The sequence below is a fragment of the Artemia sp. Qi Xiang Cuo genome, chromosome 15, assembly GCF_049724085.1.
Source record: "Artemia sp. Qi Xiang Cuo chromosome 15, ASM4972408v1, whole genome shotgun sequence".
Lineage (NCBI taxonomy): Eukaryota > Metazoa > Arthropoda > Branchiopoda > Anostraca > Artemiidae > Artemia > Artemia sp. Qi Xiang Cuo.
In genome coordinates this window covers 25,621,348-25,643,467 of record NC_142808.1, presented here as the reverse complement: position 1 = coordinate 25,643,467, position 22,120 = coordinate 25,621,348, and the positions used below count along the sequence as shown (strand labels likewise).

Sequence of the window (22,120 nt, the reverse complement as noted above, 5' to 3'; positions counted from 1 at the left end):
CACTCCCACCCTCCCATTTGCCCATTATGTTTAAAAACGAAATGTTGCCTTAATATTAAATCAAAATGCACTGTGATAATGCTAATTCCTAATAAGGCATCTCAGCAGTATCCCGAGAACGACTGAGGGGATTATGTTCAAACTTTCGAGGCTACCTCTGCTCTTAAAATTTAACCGAATCAAAATAGTGTAAGTGTATCCAAGCTATCAAAGAAAGTAAACAAATTTTTTTGTGAATGGTATCAAGTTTTCCATTTCAGGTCAACTAGAGGAGGTATGAAACTTAATTAAACAGTACTATTTATGTCCAGATTTTTAAAAGGGTATATGTTGTTAAAAATTGCTGAAAATTTTTCTCTAGCATACAAATAGCAGGACAAACTATAAAGTCTTAAAAAACGAAAAGATTTAAAATATTACTTTTTTTTCCTGAAAAGGCTATGTCAATATAAAACGAACAGAAATTAATTAAAAAACTTTTTCCACAAAATAAGTTTTTCAAAGTAAAGTATAGAACTCCATTAAACAAAAAATGAGCAAAAATAAAATCAAATAATCTACCAAGCGTGAAACTACCACAAATCAGCATCGATAAATAAATGGAACCCAAGAACAGAAATTACAATAAATAACGGAGTCAAACTCAAAGCGAGCAGAAATTAACATAAGTTGGACTCATAACCCCTTTGCCTTCCCAAGGCCAGAACATAACTTGCACTTTACTGAAAAAATACAAATGAATGTGCATTGTCAGTTTAATATACATATACTTAAATTTAGTAATCAAAATGTTAATATTATTTGATTTATTAAACTTATAAGATGTGGGCACAATGTGTTTTTTTTCCACCTGGGCACTTCGTATCGAAGGAGTTGTCGTATAAACTTCGAAAACGGCTCATTCAATTGGAAATGGGAGTGGCTAGCGCCCTTTTCAATAGTCAAAAGTGATAGGAGTCTAACTAGCCCCCCCCCCACGCCCATCATTCCCCCAGGCACATCCAATCAAAATTTTGAGATAGCCATTTTGTTCAGCGTAGTTGATTTCCAGATAGAAAATATGTTTTTGAGGAGGGCACTCTCCCACAACCCTCGGGGCAAGGGTTTTAAGTTATGCCTTGAGGGCATATAAGAAAGATCTTGGCACAATGTACTATTTATTATTTTTTTACTTTAGAGCAGGGCACTTCATATGGAAGGGGTCATCGTAGAAACTTCAAAGGCGCTCATTCTATTGGAAATTGAGAGTTCTAGTGCCCTTTTTAATAGTCGAAAGTGAATGGAGGGCAACTAGCCCCCCTCACGCCTATCATTACCCCAAAAACATCCAATCAAAATTTTGAGATAGCCATTTTGTTCAGCGTAGTTGATTTCCAGATAGAAAATATGTTTTTGAGGAGGAAACTCCCCACAACCCTCAGGGTAAGGATTTTAAGTTATGCCCTGGGGGCATATAAGGTTTTAATAGAAGGGGTTGTCGTAAAAACTTCAAAAAAAGCTCATTTGATTGGAAATTCAAAGGGGTAGTGCCCTTTTTAATAGTCGAAAGTGATTGGAGGGCAACCCCCCCCCCCCGCCCATCATTTCCCCAAATACATACAATCAAAATTTTGAGATGACAATTTTGTTCAGCGTAGTTGATTTCCAGATAGAAAATATGTTTTTGAGGAGAAAACTCCCCACAACCCTCAGGGTAAGGGTTTTAAGTCATGCCCAGGGGGCATCTAAGCTTTTAATAGAAGGCGTTGTCGTAGAAACTTCAAAAAAAGCTCATTTGATTGGAAATTCAAAGGGCTAGTGCCCCTTTTAATAGTCGAAAGTGATTGGAGGGCAACTAGCCCCCCCCTCACGCCTATCATTACCCCAAACACATCCAATCAAAATTTTGAAATAGCCATTTTGTTCAGCGTAGTTGATTTCCAGATAGAAAATATGTTTTTGAGAAGGACACTCCCCCACAGCCCTCAGGGCAAGGGTTTTAAGTTATGCCCTGTGGGCATATAAAGTTTTTAAAGAAGGTGTTGTCGTAGAAACTTCAGAAAAAGCTCATTCGATTGGAAATTCAAAGGGCTAGTGCCCTTTTTAATATTCGAAAGTGACTGAAGGGCAACTAGCCCCCCCCCCCCACGCTCATCATTCTCCCAAACACATCCAATAAAAATTTTGAGATACCATTTTGTTCATCGTAGTTGATTTCCAGATAGAGAATATATTTTTGAGGAGGACACTCCCCCACAACCCTCAGGGCAAGGATTATAAGTTATGCCCTGGGGGCATATAAGGTTTTTATTGAAATCTTTGTCGTAGAAACTTGAAAAAGTGCTGATTCGACTTGAAATTCAAAGGGCTAGTACCCTTTTTAATAATCAAAAGTGATTTAAAGGCAACTAACCCCCCTCTCACGCCCACCTTTTCTCCAAACATATCTAATCAAAATTTTTAGACAGCCATTTTATTCAACGTAGTTGAAAGTTTTGGAAATTAGGTCTTTGAGGATGACAACCTCTCCCCCCACATCCCTCTAGGCAACGGTTGTTATTTATGCCCTGGGGCACATAAGGCTTTCATTGAAAGCATTGTCCTAGAAACCTCAAAAAGGCTCATGAAATGGGACATTAAAAGGGCTCGCGTCTTTTCTAGAAGTTGAAAGTGATTGAATAGCGGCTAACGCTTCTATTATGCCCACCATTTTCCCAAACACATCCAGTCCAAATTTTGAGATATCCATTTTGTTCAAATTAGTTAAAAGTTCTGGAAATTTGGTCTTAAGATGATAACCCCCCTCAGAGCCCACAGGGCAAGTGTTGTACGTTATGCCCTGGGGGCATATAAGGTTTATATAGATAGTTGTTGTATAAATCATAGGCAGCAGGATCGCGCTTCCTAAGTAAAGAACGGGGACACTCAAAAACGAGACAAGAAACGGGGACTAAGTAAAGAGGACACTCCCCCAAAACCCTCAGGGCAAGGGTTCTAAGTTATGCCCTGGGGCATATAATGGGGCATATTCCAAATTGCAGGGCACCGTGAAGTTACAAAGTCATACAAAAAACTTTGCAAAGAACACAAATTCTAGCTCCCGGTTTTCCGGGATTTTTCTGCAAGTTCTGTTTTTTTACTTAAAACGAACAGAAATTATTCCGTAATGAAAGTGGCTGTCCCCTCCTCAACACCTCTCTTAACGCTAAAGTTTAACTCTTCGGCACAACTCCAATTTTGTTTTAATTATTCATGTACGGTGAGCCAAGATCAAAACCTGCATTTATTCAAAAACGTTCAAAAATTAAATAAAAAAAAACAAGTTTTTTAAACTGAAAGTAAGGAGCGACATTAAAACTTAAAACGAACAGAAATTATTCCGTATATGAAAGGGGATGTTCCCTCCTCAACGCCTCGCTCTTTACGCTAAAGTTTGACTTTACCACAACTCTTATTTTTTTAAACAATAAAAAAGTTTAGCGTAAAGAGCGAGGCGTTGAGGAGGGGACATCCCCTTTCATATACGGAATAATTTCTGTTCGTTTCAAGTTTTAACGTCGTTTCTTAGTTTCAATTTTTTTTTATTTAATTACAAAAAATAACCGAGTCAAACTCAAAACGAGCAGAAATTAACATGAGTAGGGCTCCAAAACCCCTGTGCCTTCCCAAGACCAGAGCATGATTTGCACTTTACTGAAAAAAATACAAATAAATGTGTATTCTCAGTTTAATATACATATAGTGGTATTTATTAATCAAAATGTTAATATTATTTGATTTATTAAAGTTATAAAAGTAAAAACATTTATATTTTGTCAGTAAAGTGCAAATTATGTTTGGGCCTTGGGAAGCCACAGGAGTTTTGAGCCCTATTCATGTTAATTTCTGCTCATTTTGAGTTTGACTCGGTTATTTATTGTAACTTATGTTCGTTTTGGGTTTCATTTATTTATCGATGCTGATTTGTGGTAGTTTCACGCTTGGTATATTATTTGATTTTATTTTTGCTCATTTTTGGTTTAATGGAGTTTTTTTACTTTTCTTTGAAAAACCTTTTTTGTGGAAAATTTTTTTTAAATTAATTTGCATTAAAATGGTAACTGGTTTAACTAGATCATCCACACTTTCCTTAAAAATTATTTAATTATTTTCCGAAGAATTACTTTTCAGATTCTGTATTGTATTTATTATATCTAATCCTAAAACGAACCCTAATGACTACACGAAAGTGGAAAAAACTTTTTACAACCATGAAGAGATATCAGAATTGAATCAATCGTTCCCGACCCCCCCCCCCTCCAGCTTCATCCCAAAACAAGCTAAAATGAACGGAATTTAACTTTCCATCTCTGCAGTTACACCGCCGTGGATTAATTTCTTTGACATGTAAAAGTTTTTCGAGTGGGTTTAAGAATTTATTTTATTGCTCATTGACTTCTGAAACCACTGATTCTATAGAATTGATTCTGTATATTCTTGCCATCATCTACGCAATTTTGAAACTTCTTCGGAAAATGTTTTTCCTTTTCATTCTGTAGAATTTATGAAGTTTGATCTTTTAATTCTTACAGACGTTTAATTCTAACAAAAGTTTTGTGGGCTTACTTCAAAAATCTGTCCACATTATAATCTTTTTATTTGTGCAATCAAGAAAACTTTTGGAAATCAACGGACACCGAGGAAAAAACTTCTTTGAATTAAGGAGTAGATATCCTTCATACCGCTTCAATATTCTCCATGACAACTAGACCACGCCGCCGCGCCGATAAGGGAAGACCGGCGGCGATGGGGCCAAAAATAACAGCGGCGGTGCGCCACCAGAGCGCCACCGATGTTTTCTTTGCGCTGCCGCCGGTGAGATGTCAGTGGTGCGCCGCCGGCACGATAAATGTTGACCACAAACATTAATGTTTTCATCAGTCTTTCTCAAATCCCAGCTTGAATTTATAAAAGATTCGGGCCTATTCATGGGTTAAAAACTTCGCAACTCGCTGGCTGGACGCTGGTCTTCTTCTTTATTCATCAAGAGAAGTAGAAATCTCGTAGAAACGAAATGGCTGTGGCTTTTCAGAACCCTTGCATAATAGTTTTAATAACAGATAATAGATCCGCCGTGGCATTCAATAAGATCCAAGGAATCTAATTAAAAAGGAGTATACACAAATCGGATTGGATTTTTATGCTGATTTCAAATTTCATCAAGTTTATTATTACCCATCAAAAGTTAAGAGTCTGAGAATATTTGCCTTATTTTAGAAAAAAAGGGGGAAACACACCCTAAAGTCATAGAATATTACTGAAGATCACACCATCAGATTCAGCGTATCAGATAACTCCTTGGGGTGAAATTCCCTTGGGGTGGCAAATACTACTAGGAAATTAGTTTTCAGTAATTTTAAATGGTAATATTTTTCTTTTTCTATTTATTATTGTAGAAATTTAAAGCTCCTATATGCAAAAATGTGGAATTTTGTATTTTTTTTCTGCCAGAAGAAAGATCACGGATGCATTTTTATTTGTTTTTTTTTTTCCAGGGGTAATCGTATCGACCCAGTGGTCCTAAAATACTGCGAGAAGGTTCATTCGAACGAAAATCAAAACGTCTAGTGCCCTTTTTAAATGACCAAAAAAAATGGAGGGCAACTAGGCCCCCTCCCACGCTCATTTTTCTCAAAGTCACCGAATCGAAATTTTGAGATAGCCATTTTGTTCACCAGAGTCAAAATCTAATAACTATGTCTTTAGGTGTAAAATGACCCGCCACAGTTCCCGGGGGAAGGGCTCTAAGTTGTGAACTTCGTCCATTGTGTACATATAGTATTTGTTATTGGGAAGTATACAGCCATTTTTTTTGGGGGGGGGGGTGTGTGCTTGGGGTGGATTTCTAAGGAGAGGATCTTCCTTTGGGAGGGAAATTTCTGATAGTGAATATTCTAGAGGAAATGTTACACTGGGGGGGGGGGTTGACAGAATTACCATCTGAAATGCTTTTTAATTGTCGTACATTCTCTTTGCCAAATTTTTTATATGGATATGTTCCGGGGGCTTTTTCCCTCGCGTTTTGTTTTCTGGGAAATAATTTCCACGGAAGGGGGCAATTTTAGAGTGATAGGGATACTGATGTAGAGATTAAAGTCTTATCCAAATGGAAGAATCCTAAGGATGATTTTTCAGGGTGAATCGTCTACAAGCAATTTTACAGAGAGAGGGGGGGATTATCAGCGAGGAAGGTACTGTCTGAAGGGAATTTGTCGGATGGGGGAGCACTTGACGTTGTATTAAATTTCCACGGAGAAGCTCCGCGAGGGGGAGCGGTATCTTTCATAGAGGGTGAGCCAGATTTACCGGGATTATTTAAAAAGGAACAGAAATTATGCCATATATGAAGGGCTGCCCCCTCCTCAATACCTTATTCTTTACGCTAAAATTTGACTGTTTACTAAAATTGAAACACAGGGGCTATTTAATTAGAATAGGAAGCTGCTTTAAAAGTGCTAACAGCTTTAGCGTAAACAGCAAGGTATTGAGGAGGGGCGAACCAAAATCGAACCTGCATTAGTTGAAAAATGTTCAGAAATTAAATTTAAAAAAACATTTTTTTTTAACTGAAAGTTAGGAGCGACATTAAAACTTAAAACTAAAGGCAATTATTCCGTATATGAAAGGGGCTGTCCCTTCCTTAACGCCTCGCTCTTTACGCTAAAGTTTGACTCTTTGTCACCACTACTTTTTAAAACAATAAATAAACAATAGCGTGAAGAGCGATGCGTTGAGGAGGGGACAGCCCCTTTTATATACGGAATAATTGCTGTTCGTTTTAAGTTTTAATATCGCTCCTTACTTTCAGTTAAAAAGATAGTATTGAAGACTTATGGTATACAAAGTAATATTTGACAGGTATCGTTACTAGTGATAAATTACTAGGGGTTGCAACGTGATTGGGTGATTTTTGGGGATTCGGGTAGCCAAATTTTTTTTCGAGGTGACATAAATTTTCGAGGAAATCCCCGAATTCGGGGACAGTGCAAGCCCTGCTTGATTTCTAATCAGGAAAATCGTAACACTTAACCACAGAAGAAAAGAAAAACTCCGACTTTGCGGTTGACGCAATAAAGAATTGCCGCAAAATTAATTCAAAGTTAACCGAACGCCGCCGCCTCTACTGGCGGCGGCGTGCGTACAGCGCGTCGGCAGCGTTGCGACACTTCGGTGGCGGTCAACCGAACCTCTTGTTTGCGGCGTTCAGGCGATGCGCCGGCGTGGTGCAGGGGTCTAATGACAACACAGTGAAATATTTGAAAAGCAGTGTCAACATTTTTTTTTTTTTTTTTTTTGTATACTGACGACCGATCAATTTCGCTCATTTAAAAGGTGAGGGGCTGCAACCACTTGTTCTTTAAACAACAGTTTTACTATTGATATAATAATACTTTGACTAAAAGAGATCATTCTGGTCTATTTGCTGTTAAAAATCTTTTTTTCTTAAACTGAGAACTGATAAATTTCACTCATTTAAAAAGTTTTACATTATCGTTCATAAAGGTCAGAAATTTCATGCTCTTTAATTAAATATTAATGTAAAGAAGTTAGAAGTAAAACGAACGAAAAAAATACTGCTTCGCAGTGTACGCAACACATTTCAGGTTTTAGAAACATGAAGGACATTAAAATGTCCTTAAGATGGACATTAAGAGCTTCACATTCAAGATGTGAAGCTTTGGTGGTGACAGTGGTCAAGCATGGTTCTGAGGCGTGGGTGTTTCAAAAAACGGAGGAGGAATTGCTAAATATTTTCCAGTGAAATTGTTTACGGATTGTTTTGGGCACCCTGACCGTATCTCAAACAGTAAGCTGTACGAAAAATTTGGTTCAATCATGTTTCTGGGCTATAATCATCATCAATCAATCCTCCAACCCTCTAGGACTAAACGAAAAGCAGGTTGTCCCCGAATGAGGTGGGAAGATGCCATTTTAAGACACACAAAAAAAAATTAAAAAACTTCAGTTAAAAAAAATGTTCAGAATAAAAAATAAGTAAGATTCACCTCAAGGGCTAAGCCCTCAAACTATACCAAGGCAGTGTTTATGCGCTTTTTAGTTTTGATATTGCTCTTTACAGTCCTCTGAAGGCCCAGGTTCGAAAACATTTCACGAATTGAATTCAAAGTTTCAAGAATAACTAGTACACGGTAAAAAATCCGTTCGTACTTTTACGCTAAATTATGGTGAAACAAGTGAACCCTATGCTAAAAAAGCGTAATTTTACTAACGGACGCTAATTTAGCGTTTTTCAGTCAAAGGGTTAAAAAGAAAGTCTTCTAGCGTACATCGTGACTGATTTAAAGTTATGGGCGGACCCACTGTATTCGTCACAGCCAATCCCTGTGATCCTGAAAATATAATTTTTCAACGTAAAACGAACCTTTCCTGTTGCGAAACTACTGTCATTTAGCGTACTTTTTCGGTGGTTTGGCGTGAGAGGCGTGGCCTTCCAATTTCATTTCTACCTATCAACGAAGCCTCCGCGTCTCGCTTTTTTAGCGTACAATTACACTTCTTTAGCGTAAATGGATAATGATTAGCCGTTAGGGGTGGAGCAATCCATACAGGTTTTTATGGGAGGGGGGTGCACGTGATTTTGCGTGATCGGGACAAAAGAATTTTTTGGAGTGGGAGGGTCCCACTTGAGGGCTCCGAATTGAAATTTTGAATTGCAGCTATTACAATTTGATTAATGGACATATTCGATAGGAATATATACAACTATTATTCAAACCAAAAATTATTGTTCAACAATTAAGTAAAAATAGTTTATAATCTAATAGCGGTATTACAATTAAATCGTTTCCAATAGCAAACGGGTTGTCAAACGACTGGAAAACAAGTTTGACAGGTGTACCACAATCGAATCCTAATGTATTAATTAAAAAAACAAGCTGTTTCAACTGAAAGTAAGGAGCAACATTAAACTTAAAACCAACCGAAATTATTACATATATGAGGGGGTTTGCCCCCTAGTCAATACCTCGCTCTTTACGCTGAAGTTCGAATGGTGTTCCAATTCTTTAAGAATGACCCTTGAATCAGAAAGGCCGTTTAATTATAATAGATAGCTGTTTTGAAAGTACTAAAAAAAAGTTAGCGTAAAGAGCGAGGTATTGAATAGGGGGCAAACCTCCTCATATACGTAATAATTTCTGTTCGTTTTAAGTTTTAATTTTGCTCCTTACTGTAAGTTGAAATTTTTTCTTTAATTTAATTTTTGATAGTTTTTAAATTATGCTTGAAATTTGGCGCCTCCTTCATAGAAATATCCCTTCCCCCATGAAAATATCCTCCATGGAAAGATCCTCCCGCGTAATCCCCTCCCCCATTTCTAAGAAAAATCCCTCCTGAAAACGTCTGTATATACTTCCTGAATACTTCCCAATAACCAATACTACATGTAAACAATGGGCAAAGTTCATAACTTGCAGCCGTTTCTTCGGGGGCTTTGGGGGATTAAGTCATATTTAAAGACATAGTTATTAAACTTTCGACTGTGCTGAACCATATGGCTATCTCAAAATTTTGATCGGGTAACTGATAAAAAAAATGAGCGTGGGAGGGGGCCTAGTTTCCGTCCAGGTTTTTCGGTCATTTAAAAAGGGTATCAGAACTTTATTTCCGTTTGAATGACCCCTCTCCCGATATTCTAGGACCACTGGATTGATACGATGACCCCTGGAAAAAAAACAAATAAACACGCATCCGTAATATTACTTCTGACGAAACATAAAATCCTACATTTGTGTAGATAGGAGCTTAAAACCTTTACAGAAAGTTTTTCTGATACGCTGAATCTGATGGTGTAATTGTCATTAAGATTCTGTCACTTTTAGGGAGTGTTTCCCCCCTTTTTCTGTACGAATGAGCCCTCTCGCGATATTCTAGGATCAATGGATCGATACGATCACCCTTGGAAAAAAAAACAAATAAACGCGCATCCGTGATCTTTCTTCTGGCGAAACATACAAAAATTCCACATTTTTGTAGATAGGAGCTTAAAACCTCTACAGAAAGGTTTTCTGATACGCTGCATTTGATGGTGTAATTTTGATTAAGATTCTATCACTTTTAGGGAGTGTTTCCTTTTTTCAAAAATAAGGCAAATTTTTTTTCAGGCTCTTAACTTTTGATAGGTAAGACTAAACTAGATGAAACTTATATATTTGAAATCAGCATAAAAATCCAATTCTTTGATGTATCTATTGATATCAAAATTCCATTTTTTATAGTGTCGGCTACTTTTGAGCCGGGTCACTCCTTACTTACATTTCGTTACCACGAACTGTTTGAAAGGCTGGATTTGAAAACAGATCCAGATTTCTGGGGAAAATATCAAGTCAAATGGCAGTAGAAAAAAAAGTGTGAAAAGACCTTGATCCATCGTACCATACAAAGTTCAAATCCAAAGGGAAACTTGCCAAGTGAAACTTCTACTATGTCCAGCGCAGTTGCTCCTGCCCAGTATATAAAAAATGATCCACGAAAACCAACTACATAACGAGAAAAAAGCACAAACAGTCTCAACCTATCACTTTTGACTAATTGGTATCAACTTAAAAACACGACCATCAGACCAAACACTACGGGAAAAGACAAATGAATCCAATTATTTCTTTATTATTCAACATAATAAACATACTTATAATAAGTTATGTAATAATATAATAAGTTATATAATAATATAATAAGTTATATAATAATATAACTCAATATAATAAACATACCCAAATATTTGAATAAAAAATTACAAAAAAAGACAAGAAAAATTATTTTACAGTTTGTTTAAAAACACTCTGACTTTTTCTGGTAGGAGGGCTTTCTTCATAGGGTCCATCTTGGCAACATACCTTCAAAGACAGTTCATAAGGTTACTACAATCATGAAGGGTTCTTCGTAACAATAAGTAATTATTAAGTGGGAGAATAATGTCAGTATGTATAGCGTTTAGGTTAGGTCCATCTGTGATTAATATTACTTTGACAATTACGATAGAAATCTCCAGCAACGGCAGTAGCGTAGACAAGATGTTATTTTCGGAGGAAGACCTAGAATATAAAACAGGGATGACTCCTTGGTCACATTAAGTAAAAGTGATTTAAAATTATTATGGGCTAAGGTAGTTTTACCAAGATGGAAGTAGAACAGGTTGCAAAATTAGTCCAGCAGAGTTTAAGGAGGCCAGGAAATACAGACACAATATACCCGAAAAGGTAGCTCAGTTTCCCTGAAGTTTTATGCAGTAGTCAAGAAGGAGTGGTATGAGGGTTTTTATTTTAAGGTGGGGCTTACGAATGATTTATCAGAATTTTGGGTGGAGTTAAGGTCTTGCTTAAAATCAAAGGATTGCATGCTCGAAACAAAAGTTACAACTTGCAAAATATGAAGGACTCTAAAACTGATCAATAGGATGTAAAAAAAATGCTGGCTTCTTTGCGAAAACGGTCAAACTTCGAAGTGGAAACCCGTCTTGTGGCTATTGGTAGATTCAGAATTTAGAAAAATGCATAATTCGACCAAATTTGCTTTTTAGAGGTATGAGCAGTATTTGAGTAGGCTGGAAAACTTGTTTGAAGAAAAAGTTGTATGTTCATAGATGAAAGTTATTCTATTCAATTAAATTTATGTAACAAACCTATTCATGACGGTGAGTAAGCCTTTGTGAGACCCGTACTCGATGCCATAAACCCAGCAAGACATGTACCATGTAAGTAGGGCCTCCAGCATTGTTTTGCATTCGCAAATCTCCACGAGGTCTACATAAACGACGATCCTGCGTCGAAAGCCCTGCTGACCTGAAATGAAACCGTCTCCCAAGCTTTAAACAGAGATGGCAACAGGGGTAAAACGTTCTTTACCCTAAAAACCTTATGAAGAAAAAACCTAAAGGACAATAGAACCTGTTTTACCTTTGTTTGTAAAAATAAAAGCAGGTTTTCTGAAGTAACAAAGTACACACGAATGAAAATATATATTGGTAATTTCGCGCAGACAAATGTTTCGCAATTATTGTGAGGTTAAGGAGAACATCATGAACCAATGGGGAGGAAAATAAAAGGTCACGAATCCAACCACACCTACTCAATCCAATTAAACAAATGTACTGACTGACGCTCAATATTCATCAACAACATAATTAAGGTGAATCAGGCACCATAAATATTTCTACGGCATCAATGGGCCTTTAATAAAATTCGGCCGTTATTGATAAACAAAACATGTTTTTTTTCAACTAAAAGTAAGGAGCAACATTAAAACTTAAAACGAGCAGAAAGTATTACGTATATGAAAGGGAATGCCCCCTTCTCAATACCTCGCTTTTTACGCTAAAGTATTTTAGTGCTTTAAAAAAATCTTCTTATTGTTCTAATTAAACGACCCTTTTTTTCTTAAAGACTTGAAACAAAATTCAAACTTGAGCGTAGAGAGCAAGGCGTTGAGGAGGGGCTGTCCTCTTCGTATACGTAATAATTTCTCTCCGTTTTAAGTTATAATGTTGCTCTTTACTTTCAGTTGAAAAAACTTGTTTTCTTGTTTAATTTATGACCATTTTTTAAATAATGCCTGTAAGTCCGGCCCACGTCCAGTCAGAAATCTCCCTCCCGACGGAAATATCCTCTAGACAATTCAATCCTGGTACAATTTACCCCGGACAATTACCATTTAGAACTTCACGCGCAAAATTGAGACGGAAAAGAGAAAGCAAGACATATAAAAAGTATTTGTATGGGAATTCTGGCAGATGCCCCGAGTAAGTTATTTCTTCTGGCAAGTTCACCTAATGAAAAATTCCCATGGAAGATACAGTTGGAAAACACTCCAGCAGAAAATTCGTCCACTCCCCGAAAATGTATGCATACTTCCCAATAACAAATACTATGCGTAAACTATGGGCAAATTTTATAACTTAAAGACCTTTCCCCTGAATATTCTTGTCGAAGGACGGGAGATAATGCACTTGAAGATGCATGAAGTTAAATAGACGTCGATTTAACGAATTGTCGAAACTACTAATGCAGGGTTGTCAACAGCCGACGTCTAAATAGAGTGCAAATGAACGCCAAAAAAGAGTGATTTTTGCTCATAAAGAGTGCAAGTAAAAAAATTGCACCCAATACTCTCTGAGATAAAAAAAAAATAGTGTATTTCGCGCGAAAAGTGTGCAAGTCGGCAAGCCTGTTCCGTGGGTTCGATGCACTTCTGACAAAGTTGCCAACTACTGACATTTAAAGCAAATTAAAACTAGCCAACTAGTTGCCAACTAGGACTCTACTTATATGCTCCCGGGGTATAACTTACAACCCTTGCCCTGACGGCTCTGGGGGAGGGGTTAGTCTTCAAGGAAATAATTACTGGATGTTTCAACTACGCTGAACAAATTGGCTATCTCAAAATTTTGATTGGGTCTATTTGAGGAAATCATGGGCGTGGGGGGGGTAGCTGCACTCCAATCACTTTTGACTATTAAAAAGGGCACCTAGACCTTTCAATTTTTCAATCCAATTAGCCTCCTCTGAATTTTTCGTGACCACCCTTTCCATAAAGACCTTCTATGACCAGGGCGTAACTTACAACCCTTGCCCTTAGAGCTGTTTGGGGGGTTAATCTCCAAATACATAATTACCGGACCTTTCAACTACGCTGAACAAGTTGGTCATCTTAACATTTTGATCGAATGCATTTGGGGAAATGATGGGTGCGTGGGGGGTGGGTATCTGCCCTCCGATTACTTTGACTCTTAAAAAGGGCACTAGAACTGTTATTTACCGATCCAATAAGTCCCTTCCGATGTTTATACGATCGCCTTTTTTGTAAAAAAAAAACATATATGCCCCCTGGGCATAACTTACAACCCTTACCCTGAGGGCTGTGGGGGGTGTCATCCTCAGAGACATAATTTCCAGACCTCTCACTTACGCTGAACAAAATGGGTGATTCGGTTAATTCGGTGACATTTCAGTGAATTCAAAAATGAAAATTATATGTCCAAAAAGTAATGCTAACCTTATTGGCCGATACTAGTAAGTATGTTCATAAACTAATACTGTCGATTAAAATCAACGATCATTTATTTAATCCATAAGAATAAATAACTGAATAAGATTGTTGTGTATGTACTAAAATGATATTTTAATGCCGCACATTTCTTATTAATTTTAGAAAACTGTCATCAATTTCCTTGGATGCTGAGATTGAGTTGAAAAACAAACCTGAATATCCCTCATCTGAACAGGGACAAGAAAAGGAGGAAATACCAAAGACCGTGTCAACGCCGACATCCCCGACCAAAAAACATGGTAACACACTTATTATTGAAATAGCACCTGAGGGAAAAGGTCAGCTTTGTGTTCCCTCTGACTGTGGAATTCGGTAAGCAACTTTAATGGCTCTAGGTTTACTCATTTTTGATAAGGGACGTTTTATTTATTTGCTTTTTTGTTTTTAGCCTAGTTTGGATTTTGTACGGAAGAGATATGCATATTGCTTTTAGCAAACCGCAAATCACACTCTAGTCTTTTAGAGGGTTTGAGAGGAACTTAACCTAACTCTAAAAACCACACTGTTCGAAATACGCATCGTTTTTAGTAAAGAGCAAATGATACTCTAGTTTTTAGAACTTAGAGGGTTTAATAGGGTGATAGCTTCAGACTATTTTTGCTGCAATTTTGTTCTAGATATTAGTCCAGGACTTTTAGCTAAAAAAAGGGTCGAACCCGGACAAAATTGCAATATAAACGAAAATGGTACCAAAATGATCAGAAAAAAATTCTGTACAGCATACTAAAAGTCCCCATAAATCCGAGTGGGGCGAGTTCCCGAAAAACAGGGGAAAAGGGGGAAATGTGGGGGAAAATGGGAAAAATGCCGAACATGCCCAGAAAATAGTTTAAAGTGAGTTTTCTGAGGTTTTCACATACGCTGATTACGAAATTGGCATCTAAAATTCAGTATAGAAAAAGAGTACAACGGAAAACGGGGGAACAGGGGAAAGAGGGGAGAAAAGAGAAGAATACAGGGTAGGGGTAAAAAGCGGTTTGAAAGATATTTTCTGGGGGATTCCTATCTGGTGATTACGAAATTGAGAACTAAAATGATATAAAAAAATTGATTAACATAAAACGGGGAAATGGGGGGGGGAGGGAGGGGAAAAAGGGAAATATACAGAGTAGGGGTAGAAAGCATGTGGAAATGTTTACAAATGTTAATACAGGAGATCTATAGAGGTTCGGCTACCCCATAGGTTCGGAAAAGGCAAAAAAAAAACTCGAGAAAGAAATACGGAAAGATACTGAAATTACTTTATTCCGTATTCCTCGCCGTTATCAACACGCGCGTGGGTTCGTCAACATAATCCTGTTCTAATTCGACATTCAGTAAGCGAAGCAAGGTAGACTAGTCACCGCGGAGTTCCAGTGCCGACGACAAAACTTATCCTGATGGAATGACATCTAACGGATCCAATAGTCCCCAGTCTGCGTGGATGCTTAAAAATGTGACATGGTAGCAGGATAAATCAAGGTACGACGAGATTTTTTTTGTTAAGTCAAGCATAATTTTGCGCCAGTACTCTCTTCAGTGACTGATCTAATGCAGAAACTAACAGGCCCAGACTACAGTTCTAGTGAACAGCACGTCACTGCAACCGTAGCACGAATAAAGAGAGATACTAAGGATCTACTGACATTTCTTTAATTCCTTCTAGAGAACTATCCTTTGACTAGTTCCAGAGTGCTGAGAAGTATAGGTTCCGGGCTTATTGCCCAAAAAGGCGTCAATGCAGAGGATTCTAAAGCTGTAGGTGAGCTGATGTTCCAGTGCATGGATGGCCAATCTGTCAAAAGTTTTTCATTCAGGAAGAAAGACAAAGTCGTTACACTGGCATCGGATGGGAACATAAGGATAGATGGCGAGATTTTGCATATCGACCCTGCACTGCTTTTTCAACATCTTTCGACTGCTGCCCATACATCTGAAAATGACATGGCAGAAACTCTACGTTACGAACTGTGCAGTTATCTGCCCGCTTTGTTTGAGAATTCTGGCACAATGCGTCAGCCAGACAAACCTGCACTAGCGAAGGCAATATGGAAAGAAGCGAAAACGGACTCGATTCACCACCTGCCAGTGTCAGATCGTGTCACTGTAGTTGACGGAGGTTGGCTGCTTCAGCAAGTACCTTGGAAGATTGGTGATACTTATGATTCAATCTGTGACAGCTATATTAGTTTCGTTACTTGACGTTGTACCTCCCCTACTGTTGTCTTCGATGGATACAGCGCTGGTCCAACCACGAAAGATGCTACCCACAACCGACGGTGTAAGGGAAGCCAGCATCAAGTGATCGATTTCAGTTTAGGGATGAAGCCCCAGAAAAAGAAGGAAGAGTTTTTGAGCAACTCTCAGAACAAACAGCGAATTATAAGCTACATCGGGGGAAAACTCAGAGCCAAAGGATTTGAAGTCGTCCATGCGAAGGACGATGCTGACTATCTAATCGTGAAGACTGCCGTAACGAAAGCAGAAAACTCTGAAACATTAGTTCTTGGCAACGACACTGACCTTCTGATTCTACTCTTGTATCACCTCCCGCCTAATGCAAAAACACTTTACTTCGAATTGTCAACGAACGCAAAAGAAGCGATAACACGGTTCTGGTGCCTCAACGAAGTTAAAAAAAATGGGAGAAGTATCCAGGCTACTTCTGGTAGGGCGGGCACTCTTGGGATGTGACACGACCTCACGAGTTTTCGGACTTGCAAAGCAAGCTGTTGTACCTCTTTTGAAGTAGAGCGAAGTGTTCAGAAAAAAATGCAAAGTGTTTCTAGATGAATCATCGTCTAAAGATGAAATTGTGAAAGCGGGTGAATATCTTCTCCTCAGCTTGTATAAAGCAAGATCAAACGAAGATCTCACTAAGCTGTGACATCAAATTTTCTTGGAAAAAGTTTTTTCGTCTAATACTACAGTGTTTTTTAAGCCTGAAAGGCTTCCGCCAACCAAAGCTGCAGCTTCATTCCACTCCCAGCGAGTTTGCCTCCAAATATCCCTTTGGAAGGTGGAACCAGCTGACTTCGGCCCGGCTGACTGGGGTTGGGTCCTCAGAAACCATAAACACTCACCTGTGATCACCGAATTGTTGCCCGCACCTCAGACTCTTTTGAGTGTCGTGAGATGCAACTGTAAGACAGGCTGCCAGAACTCGCGATGCAGCTGCAAGAAAAATGGATTAGCGTGTACGTTCGCGTGCGGAGAATGTCAGGGTATCAACTGTTTGAACAGGGACAACAAGATTGTCGAAGACGAGGAGCTCGACTAGTGACATCAATGCTGTGTTTTTCAAGTCAACTCTACTGCCTTAAAAAGTGCAGATTTTACCTATAGTTACTGAAGTTCTTTTTTTGGTTTTTTATTCAACGATATTGCCTTCAAAAGTACAAATTTTACCTATAATAGCTGAAGTTTTATACTGTGATCACTGCCAAGCGGTTGTTTTCTTTATGTCCATAGGCCTACTTATTAGCCATTAGCAGCTGGCTCAGGAGTCAGGCTTCCCTTCCCCTTTTCCGTTATTTCCTCCAGTTTTGTTCGGTTTTCATGGTTCTCGTTTTCTTTCCTTCATTTTAGGTGTCTTCATTTTAGGTGTCTTCATTTTAGGTGTCTTCATTTTAGGTGTCCAGAAAACACATTTCAAACTGATTTCTACCCCTGACTTCAATTGTCCCTTTTCTTCCCCTCTTTCCCCCTTTTCTCCCGTTATGGTGGGGCTCATGTTCCTTATTTCGTTTTAGATGTCAGTTTTGGGATCAGCAGATAAAAAGACCCCAGAAAACATATTTCAAAGTGCTTTCTACCCCTACCCTGTATTTTTAAATTTTTTCCCCTCTTCCCCCTGTTCCCCCCTGTTTTCCGTAGTACTTTTATTCTATACTGAATTTTAGATGTCATTTTCGTGATCAGCGTATGGGAAAGTCCCAGAAAACTCACTTTGAGCTATTTTCTGGGCATGTTCGGCCTTTTTCCCAATTTCCTCCGCATTTCCCCCTTTTTCCCTGTTTTTCGGGAACTTACCCCACTCGGATTTATGGGGACTTTTAGTATGTTGTACAGAATTTTTTTCTGATCATTTTGGTACCATTTTCGTTTATATTGCAATTTTGTCCGGGTCAAACCCTAAAAGTCCTGGACTATATGTTCTTTTTGAATTCGAAATGATTTTTCATTTAGTTAGTATTCGCTTTTGGTTTCATGTGTTCATTTTGAGTTTGCCTCATCATATGACTCCTTTTCTAGTCATAGGGTTTAGTATTGCTCCTTACTTTCTTTTGAATTCATTTTTATATAGTAATATAGGTCGAGTTACTTATGTTTCGGGGCAAATTAACAAAGCAGTAACTCGTAGACATGGTACGCTTTTTTGCACAACTGCAGCGATTCGAAGTCAGGAAAAGGAGAATAAAATGTTTTTAGCCTAAGCTGAATCAGGGAATTTTAAGACTGCCTTTAAGGAACATATCATCATTTTATTTGGAGAAAAAAAACTTCTTTTTAGGACTTGTTTGTTAAAAGAAACACATTCTAGAATTACGCTCTGTAAGACAAACGCTCTGTAAGACAAAACCCGATTTGCCTAATGGTTAATCGTAATGAAATAAGCAAAAATGTGATAAAATATACTAAAATAAGATGAAAATATAATATTTTATTAACAAAATTATGGAAACTATGACAAAGAATTATGGAAAGCAGGCCACCCAGATCGCATTATATTAAACACCCAACCTAACCAAAATACCAACTAAATATTGAATTGAAATATACCTACATCTTAGTTTTTCACTGAGCTAAAGCTAAGACAGTAAACCGGTTATTCGCAAATTCAGCAGATCTTACAGAGCGCAATTCTTGAGTGTGTTTCTTATAACAGAAAAGTACCCATACTATTTTAAACGTTTTTAGGGAATTAACAAAAAAATCCGAAAAAGAAGTTTTTCTAAGAAAAGTAAAGGCCATATTATACAATTTTAAACGTTTCTTTGGATTGACAAGTACCGAGTTGAATCACACTCGATGGCATAGAAACAGAACTGAAGTGGTACTCTGCCAGGACTAAGTTGGCAAAATCGAGGAAAGACTGCTGTAATACCTCACTATGCAACGCAGACAACATGCAATTAATGTTATTCTAGTCAGGGTCTTTACTAGCCTAAATGTGTGGGGGGGGGGCGGTAAAGGATTTTACCGACTGGCTGGTCATTTTTACTGACTGTTTTTGTCAATAATTAGCATAATGTCCGTTTCGAATCCAACACGTAAAATCACTTCACGAGTTGGTGAAACCGTTGCAGTTGTGGCACCATCTGTAAACTCATGGCAGTAGTCAGTACAAGAAGAGATATTACTCCAAGACGAGATTTAATGTCCTTGGTAAAAGGCTTTTTCCTAGGCCAATCACAGAGCTAGAAATACTGGGCGAAGTGACATCATCAGATTCCCTAGAATTTCAGCATTGAATTTTAAATATTTTTTTTGCCGTAACCAAAGTACGTATTATATGCTGACACAATTTTGCCGTGGGACTTTGTTTATTAAATCCTCTTGTCTGATTATTGAATATTCTTGAAATAGAGCTTTCATAGGGGTGAAACAAAGATAGATATTATTGGTATTTTTAATTGGATTGTATGAAAGGGATAAAAGAGTTAAAAGCAAGTAACAGTTAAGGTAAGTCTGAGAGGATGGTAAGTTTAAAATGTATCTGTGCACAGTTGCCAGAACAAAGGAAACGTCAGAGATTAATTGACATTTTAGGGGATTAGTTGGGGTGAAACAGTTTGAGACATGTGACTTGACATAGTTTGAATTCTCGGCTGTGGTCGCTATAATAGACTAGTACACGATATGGGATTAGTGAGATGGTTATGGATTTGAACCATCAAGGACCGCAACCTCCAAGGGGATCCCCTCCAACTTTTTGCCCCCCCCCATTTTTTATTCTTTTTTGAAGTTTTTTTTTTTACATGATAATTTTATTTCAACTTTTTTTTTACATGTCTTAGAATGAACAAGTACACAATACGGGATTAGTGAGATGGTTATGGATTTGAACCATCAAGGACCGCAACCACCAACGACCCTAGCCACTAAGGACCTCAATATCCAAGGTCCCCTCTCCCCAACCTCCAAGGGGGCCTCCCTCCAACTTTTTTGGCCCATCCTTCTATTTTTTTATACTTTTTTGAAGTTTATTTTTTTAACATGATAATTTTATTTCTATTTTTTTTACATGTCTTAGAAAGAATAAGTAGACAGTAAGGGATTAGTGAGACGCTGATGGATTTGAACCATCTAGGACGACACACAGCAATGACCCTAGCCACCAAGGACCTCAACCTCCAAGGTCCCCTCTCCCCAACCTCCAAGGTCCCCTCTCCCCAACCTCCAAGGTCCCCTCTCCCCAACCGCCAAGGGGCCCCCTCCCTCCAACTTTTTGGGCCCTCCCCCCGCCATTTTTTATACTTTTTTGAAGTTTATTTTTTTAACTTGATAATTTTATTTCAACTTTTTTTTACATGTCTTAGAATGAACAAGTACACAATATGGGATTAGTGAGATTGGGCTCATCCCCCCCTTTTTTTATTATTTTTTGAAGTTTGTTTTTTTTACATTATAGATTCATTTCAACTTTTTTTTTACATGTCTTAGAATGAACAAGTACAGAATACGGGATTAGTGACATAGTTATGGATTTGAACCATCAGGGACCGCAACCACCAGTTACTCTAGCCACCAAGGATCTTAACCTCCAAGGTCCCCGCTCCCCAACATCCAAGGGGCCCCATCCCTCCAACTTTTTGGCCCCTCCCCCATATTTTATACTTTTTTGAAGTGAATTTTTTTAACATGATAATTTTATTTCTACTTTTTTTACATTTTTTAGAATGAACAAGTACACAATATGGGATTAGTGAGATGGTTATGGATTTGAACACATCAAGGACCGCAACCACCAATGAATCTAGCCACCAAGGATCTTAACCTCCAAGGTCCCCTCTCCCCAAACTCCAAGGGGCCCCATTCCTCCAACTTTTTGGGCCCATCCCAAAAATTTTTTAACATGATTTATTTTTTTAACATGATAATTTTATTTCAACTTTTTTTTACATGTCTTAGAATGACATAAAACATATTTAAAGCATAAACAATTCTGATTTAAGCTAGATTTCTTAACGTATGTAGATGTGTCTTGTCTGAAACCTGTGATTTGGGGTGGTTGGTTTACTATTTCACACTTTTCAGACCTAGGTTTTTTTAAACTGTCGTAGATGTGTGTTGTCTGAAATCTATGATTTGGAATGTATGGTTAACTATTTTAGACTTTTCTTAGCTAGGTTTTTAAACCTTGCCATAGGTGTGTGTTGCATGATACTTATGATTTGGGATGTCTAGTTTGCTATTTTAGACTTTCCTGAGCTAGATTTCCCAACCTTTCATAGGTGTATGTTGTCGAAAAGAACTTGTTCTGAAATAATATTATAAAGCCTTTTGAAAAGTAGTGCTTGGTGTTGGGGCATGCAAAAAGTCGTAAAGTAATTTTGAGAGGGAAAAAAGATGAGTACTTCAACTTTAAAATGGGTTTAAGAGGAATATTAAGAAAAGAACCAGATTTAGAACTAGATTTCCCAACCTTTCATAGGTGTATGTTGTCGAAAAGAACTTGTTCTGAAATAATATTATAAAGCCTTTTGAAAAGTATTGCTTGGTGTTGGGGCATGCAAAAAGTCGTAAAGTAATTTTGAGAGGGAAAAAAGATGAGTACTTCAACTTTAAAATGGGTTTAAGAGGAATATTAAGAAAAGAACTTGCTCTGAAATAATATAATAAAGCCGTTCGAAATGTATTTCTTGGTGTTGGGACATGCAAAAAGTCGTAAAGTAATGTTGGGAGTGAAAAAAGATGAGTACTTTAACTTGTAAAACAGGTCTGGTAGGAATATTAAGAAAAGAACTTGTTCTGGAATAATGTTGTAAAGGCTTTTGAACAGTATTTCTTGGTGTTGGGGTATGCAAAAAATCGTAAAGTAATGTTCGGATTGGAA

General features: G+C 37.8%; 1 protein-coding gene across 2 annotated transcripts in view; it reads left to right on the top strand.

The window, feature by feature from the left end:
• pyd (zonula occludens-like protein polychaetoid) overlaps window positions 1-22,120 on the top strand; it is a 253,318-nt gene that overhangs the window by 63,587 nt on the left and 167,611 nt on the right. For both annotated transcript variants that reach the window (XM_089101630.1, XM_089101632.1), the window contains exon 4: window positions 14,185-14,394. In XM_089101630.1, coding sequence (XP_088957756.1) covers window positions 14,185-14,394 — 210 coding nt within the window. The remainder of the gene's footprint in view (window positions 1-14,184; window positions 14,395-22,120) is intronic.